Source organism: Pan paniscus, chromosome 2, assembly GCF_029289425.2.
Source record: "Pan paniscus chromosome 2, NHGRI_mPanPan1-v2.0_pri, whole genome shotgun sequence".
In the NCBI taxonomy this organism is placed as follows: Eukaryota; Metazoa; Chordata; class Mammalia; order Primates; family Hominidae; genus Pan; species Pan paniscus.
Genome location: NC_085926.1, coordinates 18,329,648 through 18,355,810, shown reverse-complemented (window position 1 = coordinate 18,355,810; position 26,163 = coordinate 18,329,648). Strand labels below are relative to the sequence as shown.

The window sequence follows — 26,163 nt, the reverse complement described above, 5'->3', positions numbered from 1 at the left end:
GCTACAACTTTGGCTGATGAATAGGTATGTTTTTAATACTAAAAAAATATAAATAAAGAGCATTTCTGACTATGCAAAAATAACATGGCTAGTAGAAGAGACCGAATAATTTAAAGCCTTCTCTTTCATCTACTTTTCAGTCACTTTTGTTTGTCATTGAGATTCATGGCCCCTAGGATGAGAGAGAGGGGAAAACAAGGATGAAAGAGAGAAAAAGAATACCTCCATTTTCCTTAGGTTTGTAGGTGAAAGAAAACGTCATTCTGACCTTTAGGTTTGGAAATTCTCACATGGTAATGGATGTCTTAAATGCAAGTAAGACATGCGTCACAAATCATTGGGGCTAGAAATAGGGCTAAAAATGTAATTTTCATTGCTGAAAATAGATCTATAGTGACAAAATCCAGGAATAAAATCATGGAACCATTGACATTGCATTCTGTATGCTAGCATGCTAGTGAAGGCATCTTTTATTCTGTTAGAATTAAATTACACTTCAGTTTTAAATTCTGTGCTGATTCATTTTTTTGGAATGTTCATATAACAGACTTTGCTGCAACAAGAGTTCACCTGTGTAGCCTCCTATTTAAGGCACACAGGAGGCCCTGCAGATTTGAGAATCATGGTTTCTGTTATTTCCGGTGCTACATCCTTTTGTAGTGGTCTGTGGGATCTTCACAATGTGGCCTAAGAGCCCCTTCTCTTGGGCAAACGAAGCCTTCTTCATTCACTTTCTAAAGAGAGAACTGCCCCTTTACATGTTCTCCATCTAAATGTGTAGAGGACACCCTGAGGGGGATACAGCTTCTGTTTCCCTGGGACCCACTTGCCTGGAAGAGGAGGAGGCAAGAGAAGTATTTGTGGGGAAAACAAGAAGACAAGTAAGACAGTCCAGAGTGTGGTCCCTGCATCTCAGCAGTCTGCTGGTGTTAAGTTTAACACAGATCTTTGAAGGTCCCTGCGCTCCATTCTTGAGTAAGAAGGATGTGGAGTTCATCAGTCTCCTATTTAAGGTGTTCTATATTAGTGGCCATTTATAACAATCTCTTACATCTTAATGTTGGGAATTCATATTGGATTCAATTTTCTAAAACGTTGATATATTTTTATATTTCTAGTTGAATGCCAAACAGGACTATTAAAATTAATGGCTTTAAATATTGACATTAATAGTTTGAAGGTACATGATTGTGTATGATTTTTTAAGAGCTAATTAAATTTGTGGATCTGAATATGCCTTCTTTTGAGATTTCTGCCTCCTAAAAATAAGTATGTTTGTTTTAGTGTATTTAGGATTTGATCTATGAGGTCCAGAATTATTAAATAGAACAATTGCTTACTTATCATATTTTTGGCTAAAAAGTCGTATGAAGAGGTGATTTATCCCCTAGACACTTGGTATTACCTACTTTTAAAAAAATGAACAGAAGATCTCTGGTTATCGTGTTGCTTCTTTGAAATAATTTAAAATTTTCACCTTTTCCCCATAAATTTAGAATTAACTGAAAGTCAAATATATTTTCTCTTCGACCCACTTAATAAGCTTAACTGTTACAAATATAGACATAACTCATTAAGCCTCATTTCTGCATCTTTAGAAGATGTCATAAGAAAATTTTTAGACCAGATTTGAAGAGAATTAATTTGTGAATATTGAGCCAGCTTTAAGGAGGTTCATCATGTAAGGAAGGACAAAGAAGTTCACTGCAAGAGTGGTCCCTTTACAGCAATCCAGCATATATGTTCTGAAGCACGGCTATGCCAACTATATATTCATAGAACCTGCTTTAATATGAGAGCACCTTTTGTCCTAAAATGTTAGTGTAAGCTGAAAAGTGTAAACTAAGAATATTCTATGACGTTTTCTCTTTTTGGAAGCTCTTCTATATTCAGCTTTGTTAGTTGAAGAGTTAGTTCTTCAGGACAGGTTCGGGTGGGTGCAGAAAGCAGGGAAAACAGCAAATCAACAAGGTTTCACTCCTAACAGGAATTAATCTTAAAACTGAGTGTCATTCAGTTAAACTTATCACACAGCTATAACACTGATATAATCCTTTAACAATCTACCAAGTTAGAAGATGAAAGTGTTTTTTCTTAAAAGTCTCAGTAGTTGTCTTTTATGTTTTTGATAATGAAGGTAGGTTTTATTTTAACTTTATCTTCTTTTTTCCTCACATGAGAAATGAAAATAAAGACCCTGTGAAGTGAACGAGCAATGAAAATGCATTTATACTAAAGGACAATAGAAAAATAGCTGTGGAAGAAACTGTACCATTAAAATTTCACATCAGTGAAAGGTGCTAAGAGAGGAATGGAAGAACTTATGTTAGTAAAATGAATCTAATGTAGAAATTTTCTGCCCTGCCAAGAATATCGATGGTATCTTAAAAAGTAACCTTAGAGATTACTCATTTTTCTAAGTGTACTTGTTATACTTTTAGATATGCAACCCATTTGCTTGGCAGAATGACACAAATCATAGACCACCCATTTAAAAATATGTATCTATATTTTAGAGATTAGTAGACATATAACTACTCTGTAATTTATAATTACATACCATGTAAAAATAGAAGTTGTAAACCATTTATGAAATCAACATACAATTGTCAAATTGATGTTTTTTTCCTAAGTCTTAATCTACTTCTGTTGTATGTTAATAGAAAATCTATTCTCCTTTGATTTTGTGATTCAACTATTCCAGTTGCCTTTGTGTATTTTTTTAACAATTCCCTTTTCAACCAAGATGCTTCAGGAATTGGGTTTAAACACACTGTTTCATAAACTGCCAGCCTCCTCGGCCGCCTCAGTGCCTCTGATTTCGTAAATCAGATCATAGGCAGCATGCTGTCATATAATAAGGTGTCTGATCCTTATTACCAGTTTGTTGATGCACAGACTCCTTCAAATTGACCATTGCAACACATGGTTTCCCCTGAAACTAGCTGTGATAATTAGCGTGGTTCTAATGAGACAGAATGTCACTGATCTTGTGCTGAACTGTCGAGTATCGACGCTACGGATGGGAACTGTCAGAGCCTGCCATCTGTGACAGCGCTTGGCATATTCCAGTGGCAAGGTAGAGCATGCTCAATAGAGTATTTTCAAACAAATGGCCCTTTTCTTGATGAGGCCTCTGTTTTCTGTTCAACAGGAAGAATGCATGCCCCAACTCTGTCCTATGCTAAACCCATTTTGAGGTCCAAATTTGAGTAAATATTTAAATCTGTTATGTGTTACATAAGAGAGGAGTCTTGTTTAGCAGGTGAATCTTAAGTGGCATTTCTTTCCTTGTTTTTAGGGTTTTTTTTTCTTTTCTTTTCTTTTTCTTTTTTCTTTTTTGTTTTTCCTTTTTTTTTTTTTTTGCCTCTCTCAGTTGTCCCATATTGTCAGTTAACAGTAAAGCAGTCATTTAAGATACTTTTCCCCAATTTTAAAATTGCCTTGTTTAGAGGAGATTTGTTGGGGAGTTGGGGATGGCTCTGAGTGATAAAGCAGTCTGATTTAACAGAGGGAAAGGGGAATTGAAAGAAGTAGTTCAGAATGTGTATAAGAATATACAGGTTGGATAGAAGAATTAAAATGGACAAGACAGTTAGATCTGTCGGCTCCAGAGAAAAGTAGAGATTTTTTGCTGTAGTAAAAGTCCAGCGCTGCTTATCATTCCAAAATATGCTTTGTTGCTTTTTATTTCCTCCTCTCTGGCAGACCACACAGGGCTTGTTCTGAAGAACATTTTCACTAATCTGATCAGGCAGCCAAATACGCCGGGAAAACTGCTTTAATGATCCCACTAATTACCTCAAGTCAATATGAACTGTATTATTAGACTGAGGGAAAATATTCCATTAGGTCTCCCCCTTGGGAGTTTCTCCGCTTTGTGATGTCACTGAAGCCTTCACCCTCTCGCTTGTAATTAATTTTATTTACACACGCAGGCACGCACAAGGTCACACCTGCACAACCGGCGCTGGCCAGGGAGCTTGTGGCACTCCGGCTTAATCAGATCTGTCATAATTACCATTCTGCATGTTTCTGACACACGCTGTGAAATATTTCAATTTAACTGCCGCTACCAGCACAACCAGATGTAGTGCGAGTGTGGCTGCATTGGAAATATTATTCCTCAGGATAAACTCTCTCCTCCTCCTTTTTCCTCCCACCCCCACCCCTTACAGCTAATGTGGCACAGAAGCTGATGTATCCTGTAAATCTTGAATGCAGTGCTAGATTGATAACAGGCGATTAGACAGTTTAACCACAAACAGCTTGTTCATTTTTCACAAATGAAAACCACATGTGGTGTAACTAAAATTTCAGGCCCCCCCTTTTTTTTTAAGGGTTGGGGTATGTATGTGTGTGTAAGATGTTCTTAAATAAAAATAAAATGCAGTCAAAAGAAGTTGTGTCTAGAAAAATGGGGTTGTCTAGTTTTTTTCCAGGTTATTTTATCAAAACCTTCATCAAATTCCATTTTTATACTTTTACCAAAATTCAAATGGTAAAAAGATTGTATTCTGTATTGGGCTTTTCATTTTTTTTCTGTAAGTTTTTTTTTGTGGGAGCGGGGTGGGTAGGGTGCATAATGTCCCTTGATTCTATGCCGTATTATGTTTTCAGTGTTAAACTGTTTATTTGAACCTAAATTCTGAAAGGATTTCTAAGACTGGACACAGGTAGTTTCCTAAAGGACAGTTTTTCTTTCTTTCTTTTTTTTTTTTTAATGCAAAGTTGTTACTTCAGGCTTTATAGTCAGATACCAGACACTCAAAAAGCAAAAATGGCCCCAGTTAGGAACTTTATTTCATGGAGATATTTGTGGATTTGTGTAATTGATTTGAAAGGCAGAGTTGGAAACCCTGAGGATTCTGTTTTTATAGAAATTGGAGATAACCTGGCAAAATGCAGGCACAGTAGGTAACTGTTTAAGGCTAAAGTTATCACCAGTCTCGGAAGAATCCCCCTATAAAAAATTGGATCCATAAGAAGGCAGATAAGCTGGTGGAAAACTAAAGCTAAGAGCGGAGGAGGAAATAGGATCAGTGGTGTTTTTGAATCATACGTCCTGGAACCAGATCACAACAATCCACTTTAGAGACCATTTAAAACATAGATATAGCCTACTTAAATATCTTTTAACTCCAAATAAAATACACTGTTTTTCTTTTTATCTTTATTTTTGTTTTATGACTTCAGTTATGAACCTAGCTTGGAAGCTACTTAGAATGGTGGTGGTGGTGATTCCTGCTGTCCAACTGAGAGAAGGTGTACTTTCCCAAAGAATAGTTGGGGTTTTTTTATTCCTTACTCATTTTCCCTTTTGCTTAGTAGTTTCCTCATGTCGTGTTTCTTTTTCTTCTTTGTATAATCTTTGCTTCCTAGTTTTTTTCTGGAACTTTCTTCCCACTTAGTCTATTTTCCATGTGTTTTGTGTTTACTCCACGATAACTTTCAGCTTTAAAATCTGATATTTTTTCTTCCTATTCATAGTTTCTTTTGGCCTAAATATCACTTTAAAGGGAAAATAAAATACTGTCTTTGCCTTTTAGTTAGAACTTTTCTTCCATCTAATTTAGGTCATTTGTTTCTCCCATCTTAATCTACCTTTGTAATCATTTTGCAAGATATAGTTATTGTAGAATATTTGATTCAATTCCCATATCACAACACTCCCCTGATGAGTACAGATATCACCTCAGAACCTTTCTTAACACAGAAGTAAAAATACCCATTGCTAATCAGGGAGATAAACCCATCCCTGCTGTAGTCACTTGTATTTTAGGATTCCCAAATGGGGGTTTGCTATTCAAAGCATAGTTGTGTGGGATAAGTCTAAGAAATAAGAAAAGTGGAGGTAAATAAAATTTATGGTTTCATTGCTAATGCCCTTGCTTTAATAACCCTGAAGTTTTTTGTACAGCTACTTGAAGGTATGTTAGGGATAAGCCAGCATGCAAGTTCAATCACTTTTTGCAATCACTGGTGGAGCTCACCATTAAAAGGAGTCCTCAATTGTTCCTTTGCAAATGAAAGATTTCACTTGCAAGATAAAAAATTATCCCCCAGTTTTTCATGTTTGCAAACGTTTTTGTGTATTTGTATTTCTTTGCCTGGCATGCCTGTTAATACAAAAGGGAACAGAAAAGAGAGGGGAAAAAGTTGCTTCGTTAGGGATGCTGTTGTGTATACGGAGTTTAACAAGATCAATATTCTGAGTACAAAGAAAGAGCACATCTTTTCATTAAATTAATCGTTAGACTACAAGAATCCTACGTTTCAAAGACAAATTATTTATTTACGGACCCTTCTAGGTCCCTATCTAATAAGAAGACATTTTCCATTTGTCTGTTAACAAGTCACCGATGAAGAATCAATAGAAGTGTTACAAACTTTATCTTGCCCCAACTGAATCCACCATCCTCAGTCACTCTGCAATTGCTATTCTCCAGTGCTCTCATATCTTCATGAAAACACACAGGAAGGAAAAGTGATTCCTTTTAATGTTCTTTGTTGTTTTCTTCTGGACCCACTGTCTTCATTTTTCATCATCATTGTTGAAGTCATCAGTATCATTTGCAGTGTAGCCTAAGCTGAAAGGAACTAGAGGGCATGGCTCCTGATTTTCTACATAATACAGAAATAAGGTAATAGTACCTAATTTGCAAACTCACCGATGTTTTACCTAACAACTTGTACATGAATTGCATCATTCATGGAAAACACTGGGAACTGCAAAGAGTGGTAGTCCCAGTTCCACTGCTAACCTGCTGTGTAGTCCCAGGCAAGCCGTTTAACCTCTCAGACATTGAACTTCCCCTTCAGGAAAGTAAAATAGATTAGGTCATATTATATCTAACATCCCTTGAAGTTCTAGGTCTGTGTGTTTGTGACTGAAACAGGTACACAAGTATTACAGAGGATGCTATTTTGATTGAAGACACTGCTGACAGGTGTTCTAGTCTGGGAAACAAAAGGTAAGAGTTTGGATAATGGAAGAGCTTAGTTTGGGGGGCAGGTGGAAAAGTGATATTTTGGGGTCTAGAGCCAAGAAGGGTTATTTACAGGTGGCATATAATGGGTTGAATTGATTGTTGGAATCCAGTATATGAACTCCATATTACATGGTGTGAGTTGAGCTCGTGATTGATATACACTTTTCATCTGAGACTTGTTGATAGATGACTGGGAACTCTCCCTATTATCATACAGAGACCTAGCAGCGTCAGTACAGTATAGAGTATGAGATGAGCTGAATTCCATTGGGGAATGGGCTTGGTTTAATATGTGGTAGGGTGGTGATTGCTAGCATGATATGATTTGAAGGTTGCTAAAGACTTTCCTCTTTAAATATGTCTCTTTTTTGTTTGCTTTTCAATTGATGCCTGAAGGTCCACCCTTAGCTGCTCTTTTGATTGATTGATTGATTGATTGATTGATGGAAGTTTTTTTCTGGCACATTAAAAACTTTAATAGCACATTAAACAGGGGAAAGCAGGGCAATGTGAGAATACTCGATTGATGAGAAATCACAGATTTGGAAGAGATTAGGGAGATAGGGAGTAAATACAAAGGAAAAGGAAGCAGGGAGTGACAGCTCATTTGAGAGAATACCTTGAAAAAAAAAAAGAATACCTTGAAATCCATTTTTGCAAGTTTATAAATTGGTACCTGTAGCATTTAATAGCTGCTGAGATGTGTCCATCCCCAAATGTCGCGTTTAAATGTTTACCCATTTTACTTATGGTACCAACAGGAGTGCTGCTTGTCATGGGTGTTACTTGACTGGTTCACTGATGAAGTATTTGGTTGTTTAAATGAAATGCAGATTAGGTAAAAATAAATTACTTTCAACAAGGTCAAGGAAGTGAAGGTTGTAAATAAAATATACATTCACAAACAGACAAATGCTATTTGGAAATCTAGCTTAGTCCATGCCAAGCTGTTACTGTCTAAATTACCTTCTTTCTTCCTGGCTTGCAATTAATTTTTGCTTCTATGTTTGGAGATTGGGGGAAGGGTAATAGCCTAATGGGTAATGATTTTATTTTAGTATTTTGATTAAAGAGACTAAATAGCTTGGACCCTGGATAACCATAAGGACGAAAGCCTTATCCATCAAGCTTAATTTCTAAACAGAAGTTTATGCTTGTATTTCTGAGCAAATTAGCATTGAGCCACATATAATATAAAGTTATGAGACGGTTATGTGCTCAATTATTTTCTACCTGTCTCCCCCCTTACCACCTTTTCTACTCACCTTCTTTGATCTTCTGTTAGACTGGAGGACAAGGCACAAGGCAGCTAGTTAGACAAAGACTGTATAGCCATATGCTCTTTGAGAGGCAGTGATGAGAAAGCAGGGACTGGTATTTGATCACTGCTAGTTTCCTAGCATTTGCAGAGCCACTCCCCTCCCCGACCCTACCCACCCACACATCCAATGCTTGTGCCACTCTTCCATTCTGTATCCTGCCTCTATCCTGTATCTGTCCTACCTTATCTCCTTCTGTTTGGAAAACCCCTGTGTCTTTGGAAAAACTTGTTGGTGTTCTCCTGGCAGGTAGACATTTCTGAAAGGATACTCTGCTAATCTTATTTACCTTTAAAATTACTTGGATGACATGATGTCAATACCCGTAACAATTTAGATGCTTTATTCAGAAATTGTAAGCCCAATCTCTGTGTTTGTAACAGGACCAGGAAAACAATGAGGTATATAGGTGCTAGTGCAATTGTAAACCAAAAATTGTAAGCTCTAGAACCATCATTTAATTAATGAAATCTCATTCAGAACTGAAATATATAAATCAGATGAAAGTTTTCTCCATTTTGATTGACCTGAGGATTGAATGGGGGCAGGGACCTTCTCATCAACCCCTTAACCCTACACATACACAACGCGGGTACTTCTGAAACACCTCTAATGGAAACCTGGGGCTACTGAGGACACAGTCTAGGAACCCCTGTGGTAGTGACTGTTTTTCTCTAACCCATCTCTAAGAGGCATGGCCCTTTAGTGGCAAAAAAAAAAAAAGGAAATTTGTTTCACAAATCCATAAATACTAAGATTTTCTAATATGTTAAGAACTTATAGGAGATAGTTCTGGAACAGTATTTGAAGTGTGTCTATATGTACGTGTGTGTGTGTGTGTATATATATATACATACATACATATATATTTGATAGCTATGTATGTATACACACACACGTTTATGTGGGGTAAGAGGAAGGGTCACCCATTTAGGGGTTCTTAACCTTGGCCCACCTTCTCCCCCAGGGAACCATGAACTTGGATGAAAAAAATGACTTTATTTTCTCCAACCTCTTCTTACTGAAAGTTGACATTTTATTCAATTATCAATATAGGCAACAAATCACAGTAGCAATACCTATGAATTTGTCACCATTAAAAAAAATCACAAAATATTTTCCTGTCCTATTATGTTATTCTAGATATCTTAAAATATCATTTATGCCCATCACTATAAAATTACAGTAGTTATTAGATCTGTTGCTAAACCTTGTTATTTAGTGTGTTAATAAAGACGTATATATATTACTGTATCACAAATTTTTGATACCTGTATTTCAGTATAATTGATTTTCTTTGTAATCTTATGTATTTTATTTCAGGCACATAAAAACGCTGTTCTGAAAAGGCATCCATGGGCTTTACCAGACTCCCAGAAGGGTCCATGGCACAAGAGATGAGATCAATGATTAGATAAATTTTGTAGAGGAAAAAAATATATATGTATTTTATCACATGAGCTGAGGGATTCTCAAATTAACCTGAGAAACATTTACTTTTTGTTTATTGCATTTTGGTATGCTTGCTCTTCAAGCGTCCTTCACTCCAAAGCATGTAAACAGAGGTAACAATGATGCAGTGACATTTAAAACAACACCAAAACAGAAACCTTCCAGACAACCTTTTCTCTGATATTCGCATGCCCACATGCAGTGCTGTAGGACTTTGTGAGAGAACGCCTTTGCTTTTAGATTAGACATTTTTTTTTCCAGTTGAACTAACTATACCTTTAGTATCAACTTAAACCTGAAGTTTAAGTGGTTCTTACCTCCCTGGACAAGAAGTTTTGTCCCCACATCTCCTGTTAGCCTACACAATGACTAGCACATAGATGGTACTCAGGAATTCTTTGTAGGAGGATAGAATGATTCAGAAGTAAATTTTAATCAGCTCCCAATATTACTCTCACAAATGCCAGCCTATTCCAAAGGGAGTCAGTGTGGGACAGTGGGAAGAGGCGCTGGAGTGGGCTCACAAGGATGGAGTAGGGTCATGCTTCACTGCTGCCATTCTCCCCGGGAGCCTTCTCTGAGCTTGCTTTCCCCAGATGTAAAATGTGATCAGAGGAGTGATTGAGACAGTCTGTGCAAAGCCCCAGTCTCCCTTGTCTCCTTTTATTGGTAAAATTATAACCCGGCCATTGTCACTGAGACCCACATGATGCTTCTAGAAATATTTATGCTTGCCTTTTTTAATGCCTACTTGTAAATCACAAGATTTGGGTCTTTCAAATTAAGCCAACTTCTGATTAGCAAGTTTGTGTAATGGATAAAATGATGTGGTTTTGGACACTTTATCAGCAAAATCATTGGCAAGTTGGGAGCTCATAGTGACCCTGCTTGCTTGTTCCTCTTAGGATGTGATTCCCTAACTTTTACAGTCCCAAATTGCCTCGCCCTGCTTTTAAAAATTTTTTGTTATCTCTCCTAAAACATCATAGAGGGAATATTTAAATTTTTAATTCCCAGTCCCTAAATATGCAAAATAGGGAGTGTAGCTCATTTTAGGATATACATGCAGTGTTGAAAAGTTTCACATAAATCAATGTAAAATGCAGTGGCAGAAATATTTATCCAAATCAACCTGGTAGTAAATTATTTTTGTAAGCAGACAAACTACCCTGTCAGGTAAATTGTCACCTTAAAATTATTCTTTTTATGATTTCTTATATTTATGTGGGGTTTTGGGTTTGGGGTTTTGGGGTTTTTTTTTTTTGCACATGGCATATATGAATATTCAGCAATATTTTTTCTTAATGACCATTATTTTGAATAGGAAAATAAATATTGTAAACTTTTAATAGTGACTTTAGGAAGCAACATAATAAATTTGCTTCATAACATTGCAATATGAGAGCACATGCTCATTTGGGTTAAGCAATTTAGGAAAAGTAAAGTTTCCTAGCATAAATTCTTCTTTTTAAAGAAAATAATAATTTTATTTGCCTTTGACAGAGTTTTTTATGGTGCTGTCCGGTCTTAAACCTGTTATGCTGAGCTCAATTTGAACCTTATTTTTTTTTTGAATACAGAAACATCATTATGAATACAAATTGTTGGACTTTGCTACTATACATGAGCCCTCAGAAATTGCAGAGGTGTATACAGTATTTTACCACTAAATAGCCCAGATTGGGCCATTTTTGTATCTTTCTGTGTACCCCCATTTGCTGCCACTTGAATTTGTTGTGGTGAATCTTTTGCCGCATTTTTACATTTCACTCATTAAAGTGTGAGCCTCAGGGTGTTTCCAAGCTCTTTGGGTGAAGGAAAGTGAGGAGTTTGCCACTCAAAGGGCTATTTGTGTTCACATTTGTTTGTGATAAATGTAACTCAAATAGCAGGGTTGGGGGTGGGCTGGAATAAAGAAGGCCATCAGAATTAGATTATTGAAGAAATGCTGTGGGACTGAACCACAGCAGGAGGAATGGAAAAGAAGGAACAAATTCAAGAGATGTTTGAGGGAGTATTGACAGGAATTCATCAGTTATGGAAGAGACAGACAAGAAAAGTTAGATTTTTAGTTAAAGCCACTTGCTATATGTTTTTATTACAAAACTAATACCTAGCTACTATAGAAAAAGTAGAAGATATAGGCATAAGGAAAAACATAAAATTATCCATAAATTTAATCACCTAGAGATGACCACCTTAAGGATCCTGATTGACGCCCTTTATACATACACACACACATGCACGTTTCTATATGTATATGTGTGTATGCCTGTATGTCTTACATTTATTCATGTGCTGAACATACCATTTAATTCCCCACTGAGATGTATTTAGGCTATATTCAACTTTTGCTAGTACAAATAATATGAATGTAAACATTATAGTTAAATATTTGTACATATCCTTATTTCCTTAAATCCTTAAAAGTGAAATTATTGGATCAAAAAGGCATTTGTGTTTTACAGATGATTGCTAGATATTTCCACATTCTGCAATTTACAGTGTCCTTCAGAAAGACTATACCAATTTATGCTTCAAATAACAGCCTTTCAGCCTAGGTGATTGGGTATGTGGTAATACTATTAACTGAGTAAAACTTCCTAGGAGGAGAACCTGGCTTAGGGGAAGATGCTTGGTTCAGATTGGAATATTATAACTGAATTATTTTCATTAGCCCCCTTGATATTCAAATCCCTTGTGTGATAATAACAACAATAAAATAATAATAGCTTACATTCATCATACTGTTACTGTGTGCCAAGCCCTTTTCATGAATTATTTTACTTAATTCTCACAACCCTGTGAATTAAGTGGTAAAATTAGACCCCATTTTATAGAGCAGAAAATTGAGGTTTAGCGAACCTGAGTAATCTGCCTAAGGTTACAAGGCTATGATAAATGGTAGAATAGATATTCAAATTAAAACCCAGACTTCTTAACAAATAGATCTTAAAAGTCCAGTAGAGGAAATGAGGTTACAGTAACTAAGTAGTATTCTCAAGAAAGTATGGTAAAGAGCTATTAAAAAAGGGTCATAGACAGTCAGTTCAAAAGCAACTGGTCTGTTTTCCCAGCCTCCTGCTAATTCATCTTGTTCTGTTATTTATTATTTTTCCTGTTTTAAATATTGTCCCCTTTTCAAATCCAAGCCAGTATTTCTCTTCATCAATGAAGAATTCCTTGACAACCCTACCTCAACTCTTCTTCTCCATGTGGATCCACTTGATGTCTGCCCATCAATGACCTTTATCACATGCTATCTTGCACTAATAGTTATTTTTGAATTCCAGGTTTTCCCAAATGTGCTTGGAGACATTTAAGGCAAGTGCTTTCAGTAAAGTTTATAAGACCTTTTGGTAGTTACCATGGAGCAGGCATTGGGCTGAATGTATTCTGTTTCACTTGTACTGGCTACTATCCTGTGAGATTAATACCATTATTATCTACAGTTTGTAGAGGAAGAATCTTGAGGCTCAGAAACATTATTCAAGTTCACATAGATAAATGCCTATATGAGATATAATCATTTTATTGGCATACAGAAGTGCTTGAGCGTGTCTTGAAAGACAAGTAGTATTTGAATGGGCACCAAAAAAAAATAGGAGAAAGGGCTTTCCCATTAGAGAGAATTGTATAAGGAATGGAGAATAGAATGTAGGGCAGTGCTCAGCAATAGCTGATAAATAGCCCAACAGATTTGGACGTCAGTGTCATTGGGAGGAACCTCGAAAACAGCCCCTGAGAGGGTGAACTTTTCTCCTACCTTGGGAAGCCACTGAAGGTCATGGTGCACAGTAGGGTAACTATGGGCAGTTTGAAAGTGGAAGACTAATGTAATGATTCTCACTCTGGGATCTGATTTACAAGGATATCACAAACATGGTTAAGAGGATTCAAGAAAGCTTAATGAAACCCGTTTCGTTACCTATCAGTAAGTTTCATGGGCGAAATTAAACATCAGATTAATGTGCTTTTTTGTAGGAATCACATCAACTCTGTGTGATGACACTGGTTCTCTATTCTTCTTGAAAATTCTGGTCATCATTGACTTACTTTTCCCCTAACTTAAGAGAGGAAAAGGAATGATTACTTAAAAGCTTTTTTGTTCAGAAATCAAAATAATTGCCCACTGGAAGTAATTAAAAAAGAATGTTGTTGTCTAACATAGTAATTCAAGGAAGAGGTGCTCCAGTTCTGACAAGTCAATAGTGGTAGAATGGAAAGGAGTGGATGGTTCTTAATGATAGAAAGAGACACTAAAACTGATGAAAATGTTACACCATGAACCTTCGGAGTACTGAGTTTTCTGTTTTTTTTAATGATACCAGCTATGAAGAATGAGGAGAAAATTAAAAGTTAACATTTGAAGAGAAAGTGCATAAATGTTAAGTAGGAGCCAGATCATATCACTGAAATTTATGTAATGTCAAAAATATATCTTAGGCTGACGAGAAAAAAACGGGAACATTTTTTTTCAGAGTCCTTATTCAAGTATCAGATATATAAGCCAGAATTTTATTTGTTTTGTTTCAGCTTTGACTAAACTACCCTAAAAGCAGGTTTGACGTATATATGAAAATCAAACTTTCAAATTAGGTATTTTCCAAATCTAATGTTTTAAAAATAAATTCAGACCTTTTTTGGGGGAAATTCTCTATTTCAATTAGAGCTCCTCTTTTTGCTAACTGGTTTAGTGGGTTGTCTAGAATTTTATACTTTTATGTTCATTCCTGTTTTTTTTTCTCCCCCCTTCTCAAATTCTCCCTCTGAAAATATTCTTTAAAATGTGAGATCTCCTTGCTCAACAACCTATTTAAGTCAGAACCATTTGTATCTGCTCTGGCCAGGTTGTCATTTGATAATCTTGTTATGGACCAAATGATTTGTAGCCTAAGAAAAACCACCAAATCCACATGTGCCCTAAAGTTAGTGGCTTTGAAAAAGTAGAGAAGAGGTAAACATAAATACCATTAAAAACAAATGATTTGCACCTTTTTATCTGATTAAATTGTAAATAAAATTGAAAAATGAAGATCATTTACCAGTGACTGTGAGTATTCCTTCCAAGTTCACAAAATTTTAATAGAAATTTTTCTCCAGGTTTATGCTAATAATTTTCTTTCTGTGTAACCTTTAGAAACTCTGGTAGAGGTGTTTAACTTCTTAATGTCTAAGTGGCAAAAATTTACTCAAGCCAAAAATTTTCTTATAGCCATTTTATGTCCTATTATTACCCCAGTATTGGAACGCACAAATTTTTGGCTAAGATATTGAGTCTCTTAAATAAACTGGAGCCTCTAGAGAGAATTCAAAAACAGTAACAGTTTAGAAGTTAAGAATAGTAACATTTAAAAAGAAGATTATTATTATTTTTTTCTTTCAGCAAATATAAGTATCAGAAACCACACTTTGAAAAATAAACATATTGGGGGATACATACATGCACACACATATGCCTTTTAAAATATATTTCCTTTTTAAAACCCATCTTTGAATCAAGTGGATGTAATGTGCTACTTTTAGAATGGAAAATGCATTTACTGGCACGTCTCTGTTCAAATTTATTTTCCATGTTTTCTTTAATAAGACCAATGTTAACTTAGCAGGAAAAGTTACTTACAGTGCCAGCTGAGGTTCTTTTCACTTTACACAAAGTAGATGTTATTAAGCTGGAGAGAAAGATTAATGCATTTCCTACTAATTCCATAGAGGAGAACATGTATCTTTATTAATGTTAATGGTGGGGGCCTCTCATAATGTTATAGAATAATCTGCTTTAGCGAAGGTTTTTCTTCTAAAGAACTTCATAACATTTAAAGGTTAATATGTTAGGTAAAGAACAATATCTTAAGACAAGTGTTTTTATTACAGGACATGATGGGATGGTTTATATTAAATTATATGATGATTTGAATGGGAAAGAAGAAAAAGTGCATCGCTTCTTGCCCTCAAGTTTAATGCCTTTAATCAAATAATGACCTTCTGGAAAATAGTTAATTTTAAGCATTTGGAAAGATCAATACCACTTTGCCACCAAAAAATGGTCTAGATGATGAAATTTGATGTATTTAAAGTATCAGTTCACCCTTTTAACCTAGTAAATAATTTAAAATGCTTTCAGTATTGCTTTGCCACTGTTTTGTTTCTCACTGCACAGTGTTATGATTCTTCATGAAAAAAGGTCACAAGTGGGTGTGTGAAGCATTTAGACCTCACACCTAGAAATGGGGTTGTATCTTCCTTAGGTCTTGGGTGTTTCTGCATTAGCCACCCCCTCAAAAGTATATATATTTAAATAGTACCTTTGAGGCACAGTGTGCATAAAACATATGAAAATAGAACCCTTCTGTAACTATACTGTTGTAATATTGTTTTAGTTGTTTTTTCAGACAGAAAAAGGGGTGGTTTAAAACATTATTAGTCACTTGGCATCTTTGTGATATCTTTAAACCTTTATGCTAAAGGTGAAGGATTTGGTAGCTCTGACAATTAGAACTCATTTTCCCCCAGCTTTTAGAACACACTGATATGAAATTACCCTTGAGTGCCGACAGCTTTATTTAAAAAAAAAAAAAAAAATTGCCCTCTATTAGCATGTTTGTGGGCAGATTAAAAACTGTCTTCATTAGCATAAGTAACACTTACAGATTCTTTTAAAAGTAGAAAATTATTTGCTGAATGATAAATTGCTAGCTTTATAGTTAGTTGTTGTTGAAAATGTACTCATTCAAATGCCTGGTGTAGTTTAGTCTACAATACTGAATTTTTTGTTAGAAATACTATTTAATGGATTATGTACTTAATCCTTGTTCCTACTACTTGCTGAAATGTAATTCATGCTTTCCACTAAAATGTTTGTATCAAATACTTTCCTATTTAGATTGATTTCTTTTAATATCATATATTATTATACTATATGCCCCAGAGATTGGAACAAACTATTCCTGCAAATAACACATAAAAGATGAGGGTGAGAGGGAATAAGTACAGACTGTAAAATGTTTTGCTTTTTAGAACTCAAATTACCATTCTATTTTTTCAGATGTATTTTTCCTTCTTAGTTGCAGTAAGAATTGTCATTTTCTTTCTCTTTTTATAGCTCTTAGTTTTAAAATGTATATGTACATAATGATAATACATACATATATGTATATTGCATTAAATGACTTTTTTTCTCAGAGAATACCAAAGTCTGTTTCCTCCTGGAAAAGTAGTTATGTTACATACTCCCAGCTTTGTCACAGAACAGGCCTTGTTAGGGGTTCTCTTTCTATGCATGTGAGGCTTTGTAAAGTACAATAAATTCATTTATGAAAGGAGGTTACTTTCTTGACTCAATTAAAATCATTGTGCACCCCTTCCTTATGTGTTAAAATGTTAGAAGCGAATTGACTTGAATTAAATGTTCTAAAAAGAGTGGAGTGGAAATCAGAGATTGAGTTTGGTTGGAAATTAGCAGCTGAGAGATGAAGGTGCCAGGATTTTTATTTAAATGTGGTACAACAAGATTTTGTCAGTAAAGCACATCATTAGAATATTGAGTTTAGAACTGCTAATTTTTCCTTTAAAATGAGCATACAGTCATGTGTTTCATGGACCATAATAAATTGCCATTGTGTTATCATTGAGTTTGTTTTGCTTTTTTGCAGTACTGATTTGGCAGTTATTCTGCATTTTCTCTTCTCCTTTTTTTTTTTTTTCAATCTTACATTTCTTTAATAGATCCCTAACCAAAACCAGTCAAAAGAATGTTATTTATTTCATACAGTCTTAGGTTTAGCATCTTTTGCACCATTTTCTTGCTTATGGTAGCAAGACATTTGCACATGGTTCTTGGTTACTATAAAGTACATAACAGTATTTCCTTTGTGGCAGATGGATTTAAGACTTTTAGTTCTCAATAAATGTAGGTTTACAATACATAACTTTACAGGATTTGTGTTGTATATAACAGGTTTGAACATATTATCTCAGAATTCATCTGCATGGCATTTTCAGCTTATTCAGCATCCATGCCAGTTTTTTTTTAAGTAATAGGGGGAGCACTGTGATTGATTGCAACAGCTCAAGGCGTGATTTTGAATAGAAACAAAGGGTTTAGAACAGAAGGTGTCAAATTAAACTTTGTCAGTTTGAAAAGTAGTAACATCCTGAAAGTTTTACTAATTTATTTACATGTGGCTACTGTTTATATTTTGCCCTCTTTATATGCAGTGTAATGTTGCTTGGCAAATTTACTACATTTAAAGTTTAGGTTGTTCCTTGTACCATTTTAGTTTTCTGAGAATGGATCGGTCTCATTATTTTAAGGCTGTTAGCCCCCTGTCTTTTCTACTGTTCAAAACAGTTGTGAGCTCATTTAATTTAGAGAACAGTTCCCTGTTCCTTCCTATGGTCTTTTGTATATCAAGTCCCAGAGACCTCTCTTAAAAACGTAATTATGTTTTGTTTTGTTTTGTTTTGTTGGTGTTTTTTTTTCTTTTTGCAACAAAGCACTGCATTTCATTCCTCATCTCTGCTCCCCCACATAAGTCTATGCAGTTATCACTTAAAAACTAGTACAGTACTTTGGGGAATCATTATTTTTGTTAGATATTAAAAATATTGTGACATATTCATTTTCTTCCCAAGTTTATTTGTTCTAACAATATCACTTGTGGAAAACTGACCTAGAAAAAGGTACTGAAGCATTAGAAAGCATTTGGCTTCTTTAGTCATTTTCTGCAAAACATAAATCAGATTACTGTCATTATTAATAGAGTAACAATCAATAGAATTTGAGGTAGTCAAAATATTCCAAGGTATTTAAATAGCATTAGAATAAATTATCTTATTTTTGCCAGTGTAAATTGGGAATGAGCCAATTTATTTCTACACTGACAGAGAGCTAATGTGTCAAAATGTCTGTTTTCCATTATTTTTTTAAGAGCAATGCGCATCAAGAGAAGCAACCCCTCCCCCTTTTAAATTTTTTTGGAATACCCTTTAGAGCAAACAGTTCCCAGCTGCACCGTTAAATATTTTTCTAAGAAGCATCTGATTTCAGTCTCTTAAAATCATCGCATTTCTTGAAAGGCTAGCGGAGACATGCTTCAACTTATAATTCATCAAATTATTTTTAGATAAGGAATTAGAAGTATTATTTAAGGGCAGAGGTTAATAGCAAACTACTGGAAATGTTATGTTAGTCATGGGCAATTAATAAAAATAAGGATCTGTCTCGTAAGTCTAGAGACACAGAAGTGACAATATGAGCAAAATATTTGTTGAATGAGTCGGGGCTCTTTTTCTGAAATATTTGTTAAACCAGCATGAGTGTGATTGTTTAGGAATTAGCTATCATTATTAGCCATTTTAAAAGAACTAATGATTTTCTTTTCCAAAGAACATCTGTGATCCACATGTTTTTTTCACATATATCCAAGTGCTAACTGATCTCTGCATTACTTTAAAAAGTTCCTAAAGGATGTGAAAAATCACTGGAGTTTTTCAGCTCTCTCCAAGAAGCTTTTCTTACATGAATCATTCTTAATTTAACTTTTAGCAATTTTTAGTTACAAGCATTTATTTCTAAAAAAAAATTCTTGGATGCTCAATGTTTAGCATTTATTGCAATAGTAGAATGCTAGCTGAGTTTAAAAAAAATCTTCTGTGTTCTTTATGAACCTCTAACTTCTTTTGAAAGGTATATAAAACTGTGTGATTTGCTGTGTTCGGGTAGAGGGGTTCTGTCAATTATGATAGCTAAAGGAGGCAGACAAGGGGGAGAGGGAAAGTAATCTCACCCACAGTTAATATTCAAGCCTACCAGAAGATAATCTATCTAAAACATACATAGCAACAAAATTTAAAGGTAAAGTATAAAGAATAGCTTAGTTGTAGGAAAATGTATATTTTCATGGCTTAATTCAGATGGCAAATATTTACCAGTAAAAGCTAAGTAAACATCTGCAGGGCACCATATGCAAGTGGGTCTCAGATACTTCAGATGTTCACATAACAGTTTTATAGTTAATATATTCACATAAATAGAGCTGAAATATGTCATATTATAGTATTCTGGAAATAAACATAGAATTGCCATGGTTAGAAGAGAAGCAAATTCAGTGACATTGCCATCACAATGATTTTTATGTTTTATTTAGCTAACAGTCTTTCAGGTAAATCTTCAGTTTACTGCCTGCTGTCTTAACCTTGAATTATGCATTCAGTGGCATCAAATGAGTGCATGGTTACAAGACCATGCCATGCATATATTTGCTTAATTAAAAGACCTGTTGAGTAGGAATACTAGTAGATGTCATGAGATACAGCAGTCGTCACGAGGAGCTTGTTAGCAGATAGGCCTTAGGAAGCCAATATGTCAGTTTTCTACCTTTTCTTTTAAAATATTTCAAGGAGGCCATTTTTGGGAGAACAGGCCATGCTTCTTTCCACTATACATATTGCAGTTGAAGAATTTTCTCTCTAATCATTTCAGTTTGAGAAGGGAAGGAAAGTCATGCCATCCTCTGGCCTGACTCCTTGTAACATAAGAAACAAAACCCTCCTTGGCTAGATCTAAAAATTACATAATTAAAAAAAATATATACTTCCATTTTCATCCGACTAATTTATTTAAAATTTCCGAGAAATGTCTTTGTCTTAGATCAAGTTCCCTAAAGGCAGAGCCTAGGATGGGGAGTCAGGTGATCATGATTTGGTAAGGGCCCTGGGAAGAAAGGAGGAGGATAGGGAAGCGAAAGAGGTCCCGTAAGGATATGGTCTCAGGCAAAATCTAGCCCCAGATTGATGGAGGGAGCAAGAAGAATGGGGATGACTGTCTCTAGAGAGTAAATTGAAGGGTAGAGTAAGTTGTCCATTTTCAGAAACAGGGGCAGAGACTTTGTGCCACTGGGTCAGCCAGTCACTGGCCACCCGGGGTGAGGAGGTCAATGAAGAAGTGTAGAGTTGGTTTCAAGATATTTTGTGAGAGCAGAGTGCAGGTGAGAGGTATTAGCAGGCAGCAGAACAGCTGAGGGGTAGCTGCCTTGGCTGGTGGGGGTCTGGATCAGACACCCTCACTCTTCCCCTTCACTCCATTGTTTAGTGTCCATCATGGCAGCCAAGGTGAAGACTCGGAGATGACTGGAAAATGTATTCTTCTTGATCATTCAGTTCTTGATAATCCCAGTAAAAAACTGGGCCTTGGAAGCATCAGAGAGGTGCAGATTTTGGCAGTCATTGGACATTTCCTTCTCTCTTAGCCCAAGAAACCTATTAAATTCTTGCCTGACAAATCATATGCTCCCACTGCAGCAGGCAGAAAAATAGGACTCCAGTGTCTCTCTTTGGAGAGTTCTTTCATAGCAAATTCCTGTAATGCCCATTCTAATCATTATGCCTTATACTGGAAAACATTCTTGCTGGTGTAATTGCACCTGTCCTTTCTGTTTCATACATGTACACACATAAATATTCACACACAGTTTTCTTTCAAATCCAAAAAGTACAAGCTTAGGAAATCCTTTTAGAAAAAAATTATTTCTAAAATCTGTCCTGCCTCTTAGGCACTTCCGTATCCTCAGATGGCCAGCCACTCGTCAGATAGCAAAGTTGTGCAAGACTGAAGCACATCAACTTTATTTTTCTCCTATTTCATATATTAAAAAATCTGTGATAAATGCTCTCTTACCCTCAGAGTCTGAAAAAATATGTCCCTCCTTTGAGATGCAAATCTGAACTTTGATTAGAAACAGAGTCTGCCTCCTTGACAGCCACAGATAACCTCTCTTAACAAGTTAAAAACCATTTTTAAAGCAGAATGGTGTGTTCTGAGCTTATGAAAAAGTTAATTCATAGGGTTTTTCCTTTTTAGCTCCTGATGGAAAATGCCAGCCCCTCTCATAGGCACAAACTGACCTATTATGCCCTTGTCTCTAAGGGATGGTTGTGCGAGCTGTTACGCTGGAAAGAAGATCCTTCTCCAGAAAACAGAACCCTGTGGGAGAACCTCTCCATGATCCGAAGGTTCCTCAGTCTTCCTCAGCCAGAACGTGATGCCATTTATGAACAGGAGAGCAACGCGGTGCATCACCATGGCGACAGGCCGCCCCACATTATCCATGTTCCAGCAGAGCAGATTCAGGTTCGTTTACTTTGGCCAATTCAATATAGCAATAAGTAAATAAAGCTTTAAACTTAGCAGGGAAATTAGCGTTTCTCTTCCTCCTGCCAGTCTAACCATAGGCTTTTTAGCAAGAGATAACAATACACTGCCATCTTGCTCAGGGGGATAAAATGAATATTAACATACTTTTTCCAGCGTATGTATTGTGTTCCTCTTTCCTCATCTCCCAGCCACCAAAGCAACAGGAACCCCTTTTTTACACTCGTTTGGCAAATGTGTCTTTGTTGGTATTGGGTTTTGTGTTAAGAGCTTAACATTTTTGTGTGTTTTTTAAAAATCACAATTTAAAACACCACCTATTTTTTAATTAATACCACAGTGCCCCTGAGGAAAAGAGCAACCGCTGTTGCTGTAAAGGAAGTTTGTAGAATCACAATTTTATACATTGGATTCTGTCCAGAAAGAGGAGGGGAGGGAAGCTTAATTGGAATCTTGCTTTACAGTCCTTGGCCCTTCCTTCACCTTGTATGTAATAGCTGTCTCCCCACACTGTACAGAATGTAGGTTAGGGGTGAGTCATGTCTGTTTGTCTTTCCTTTAGAGCCCCTCTCCCACCACCCTTGGGAAAGGAGAGTCTAGAGGCGTTTTCTTACCAGGCCTGCCGACCCCTGCACCATGGCTCGGTGCTGCTCCTCAGGTGAGCGGGCACAGTTACCTATGCCAGCAAGGGACACAGAGAGGGGGTGACCTAAAGACCTGCTCCCCAGGTCAGGATTTTCAAACCTGTAAAGGCCCTACTAACCATGGTCGTGGGCAGAGCTCACTGTGCCAGCAGATGCAGCCTTATGCTTTGTTTGTCATGTCATGGGACTTGTCACCATTCATCTCCTGAAGACACTCTTCTGTGAATTTAGATGGAAAAGTTCTGGGATCAGGTAGTCATTAGTGCTCTTAGGGCCCCAGTTGCTTAGAAAGCGTGTTGTCATTGAACTTGAGTTGTATAGCTTATTTTTGTTAAAGGGGATGATTTTAGCTCTCTTTTAAAGTAAAATGCCATTGCCTTCGAGAGTCCTAAAATTCTACCTCTGTTGAATCACCTACATTCTGCAATTTTTTTGTATTTCTGTGAAAAATTATATATATGTGTGTGTGTGTGTATAGATATATACGTATAACTAAAAACAGTAATAAAGTTATTTATCTACCAGGATAAAAAAATTCTCAAGTGTGTATTAGAGATAAAACAAGTTGACAAAGAGCTTCCCTTTAGGATATCAAGCACTAAAATAATCGTGAAAGCCTGAAAAACTTACTGTTTAGCAAAAACAAAAAAGAGAACGATGTATGTTAATTAATTTAAAAAGTACTTATTCGAAAATATAAATTGTTTTTCATAAAATTGCTTCTTAGGGGTATAAAAGGAAACGCATAGACACGGTATCAGCATTCTAATATTTTACCACTTAGGTTGATTTACTTTGCTGATAAGAATTATGGATATCGAGTGTACAGTATGTGCATGTGTCACATATTTATGTATAATTGTGTATGGAAATTGTAGCACATATACATATACTTAATTATGAAAAAGTGTCTGTATACACTAAATTTAAATCCTAACCACATCTGAGTTTGCTATAGACAAAACAATTCGCTAGCTGTCGTATGGTGGATTGAACCTTTTGAGGTAAGAAAAAAACTTGCAGTGTCAGCCTAGTGCAGTTTGGTAAGAAATTGTGTGTGTATTAAATTGGAACTGTCTGATAGAAAATTCACAAGTGTGAGAATATCAGAAATCCTTTAGTCTCATGACAGATAACACTGAATAAGAGCATAAGCTCATCTTCTATTCTTCCTGGCCATCCGATGAAATGGAGCAGAACACAAATTTCTTTCCCCACTGCTCTGTAGCTCACCTTTCTGAAATGTCTTTGAAATCCTTTCCTCTCCATCTTCATTTTAAATCTTTGTTAATTATTTACATCATAATTTGATGTGCTGTCTTCGCCTTTGATGCGTATCCTTCTAGTGAATTTTATGGCTCACATTTTCAGAGCACTGAGTTTTCACTTCGTCTGCTGATCTCTGATAAGTAAGTGCAGTAGCCCCCCAAAGCTGTCTTAATTCATCCCTTCCTAGTCATATCATTTTGATTTTTTTGTAAATGCTGTCGGCCATTTCGCTGGCCTACCTTTTCATTCTAAATCTTCATCCCTATCAAAGAAGCTATATGTAGGATCCGGGACCACATTTTTCCTGATTGGAGACGGCTTTGTGTGGAACTCCACGATAACAGAGCTCTGATTGTCTCCTTGTTTCTTTGCAGCAACAGCAGCAGCAACAGCAACAGCAGCAGCAGCAGCAGCAGGCACCGCCGCCTCCACAGCCACAGCAGCAGCCACAGACAGGCCCTCGGCTCCCCCCACGGCAACCCACGGTGGCCTCTCCAGCAGAGTCAGATGAGGAAAACCGACAGAAGACCCGGCCACGAACAAAAATTTCAGTGGAAGCCTTGGGAATCCTCCAGAGTTTCATACAAGACGTGGGCCTGTACCCTGATGAAGAGGCCATCCAGACTCTGTCTGCCCAGCTCGACCTTCCCAAGTACACCATCATCAAGTTCTTTCAGAACCAGCGGTACTATCTCAAGCACCACGGCAAACTGAAGGACAATTCCGGTTTAGAGGTCGATGTGGCAGAATATAAAGAAGAGGAGCTGCTGAAGGATTTGGAAGAGAGTGTCCAAGATAAAAATACTAACACCCTTTTTTCAGTGAAACTAGAAGAAGAGCTGTCAGTGGAAGGAAACACAGACATTAATACTGATTTGAAAGACTGAGATAAAAGTATTTGTTTCGTTCAACAGTGCCACTGGTATTTACTAACAAAATGAAAAGTCCACCTTGTCTTCTCTCAGAAAACCTTTGTTGTTCATTGTTTGGCCAATGAATCTTCAAAAACTTGCACAAACAGAAAAGTTGGAAAAGGATAATACAGACTGCACTAAATGTTTTTCTCTGTTTTACAAACTGCTTGGCAGCCCCAGGTGAAGCATCAAGGATTGTTTGGTATTAAAATTTGTGTTCACGGGATGCACCAAAGTGTGTACCCCGTAAGCATGAAACCAGTGTTTTTTTTTGTTTTTTTTTTTAGTTCTTATTCCGGAGCCTCAAACAAGCATTATACCTTCTGTGATTATGATTTCCTCTCCTATAATTATTTCTATAGCACTCCACACTGATCTTTGGAAACTTGCCCCTTATTTAAAAAAAAAAAAAGAAAAAAAAGAGTTTGTTACTCTATTGTATGTTACAAAAGAACTATAGACTGTGGAATGCAGTTTAAAGATGACATATGCCAACAAATGCCTTGTATTATATGGCACTGCCGTAATTCAAATTTGTTTTTATTTTGGAAATAAAAGTTCACTGTAATTTTTTTTTCATTCTCATTGTTACATGATTTTTTAAAAAAAGGAAAAGAAAATGTGAAACACAATTTAGTCCTCATTATTTATTTGTAGATCCTGCAGCATCATGTTGTAATTAATTTTTTGGAAGTTTCCGTTAAATGTAATATTGCTTCTCTTGTTACCATACTGATTCTTTTCTATTTATAAATGTATTTTGATGGGCAGTAAAACAAAGTGTCTTAAAAGTTTTAAATAGAGAAAATGTGCTTTACACAGTTGCCTATAAAAAGTGCTCTATGTTATCCAAGCAATTCATACTATAAGCTTCACTCTTATTGTTGTATGCAATTTTTACTATCATGCAAATAAGCTTAGGTAAATAAAACTAATAGATCACCTTAGAAAATTATGCAATTAATGTGAAAATAATTGATGTTTGCAATGTGTCTTCCTTTGGTTTACAATCAATTTTAAAGCTACATCTGTATAAAATTTCTGTATAAAGGTGTATTTCTTTTTTATGAGTTTATGGCTATGAAAACACCAGCTATTTTGTTACAGCTGGCTGTTTTTATAAGTGTATCACAATTTTCTTTATGCAGAAATGTTCTGACTAGGAGTGGTTATTGACTGTAACTACACAATTAAAATTGTTTGTATCGTATGACATGGTAGGGTTTGTCTGCTTATGTGAAGTAACTAAAGGAGTCAAAGGATGGCCCTCTCATTTAGGTGCATGTTAATAACTTGTTATTTTACTGATTTTAAAAAGAGCAATTGACAAGTTACTTGAAACACTGTAAATTTAAATCACAAACACATGCTCATTTTTAAATAGGTATGAAATTTCATAATGAAAATAACCTGTTTGGTTAA

The 26,163-nt window shown here is 35.9% G+C and overlaps 1 protein-coding gene across 10 annotated transcripts in view; it reads left to right on the top strand.

Moving 5' to 3' along the window:
* The window catches only part of SATB1 (SATB homeobox 1), a 98,564-nt gene extending 72,610 nt beyond the window's left edge, over positions 1-25,954 (top strand). For 5 of the 10 annotated variants that reach the window (XM_063602724.1, XM_063602726.1, XM_063602727.1 and 2 more), the window contains exons 10-12: positions 21,690-21,893; positions 22,477-22,572; positions 24,202-25,954. In XM_063602724.1, coding sequence (XP_063458794.1) covers positions 21,690-21,893; positions 22,477-22,572; positions 24,202-24,714 — 813 coding nt within the window. In that variant the 3' untranslated portion in view covers positions 24,715-25,954. The remainder of the gene's footprint in view (positions 1-21,689; positions 21,894-22,476; positions 22,573-24,201) is intronic. The other 5 variants (XM_034955947.3, XM_008951645.4, XM_003826186.5 and 2 more) reach the window with 1 other exon arrangement.
* The last annotated feature ends 209 nt before the right edge of the window (positions 25,955-26,163 follow it).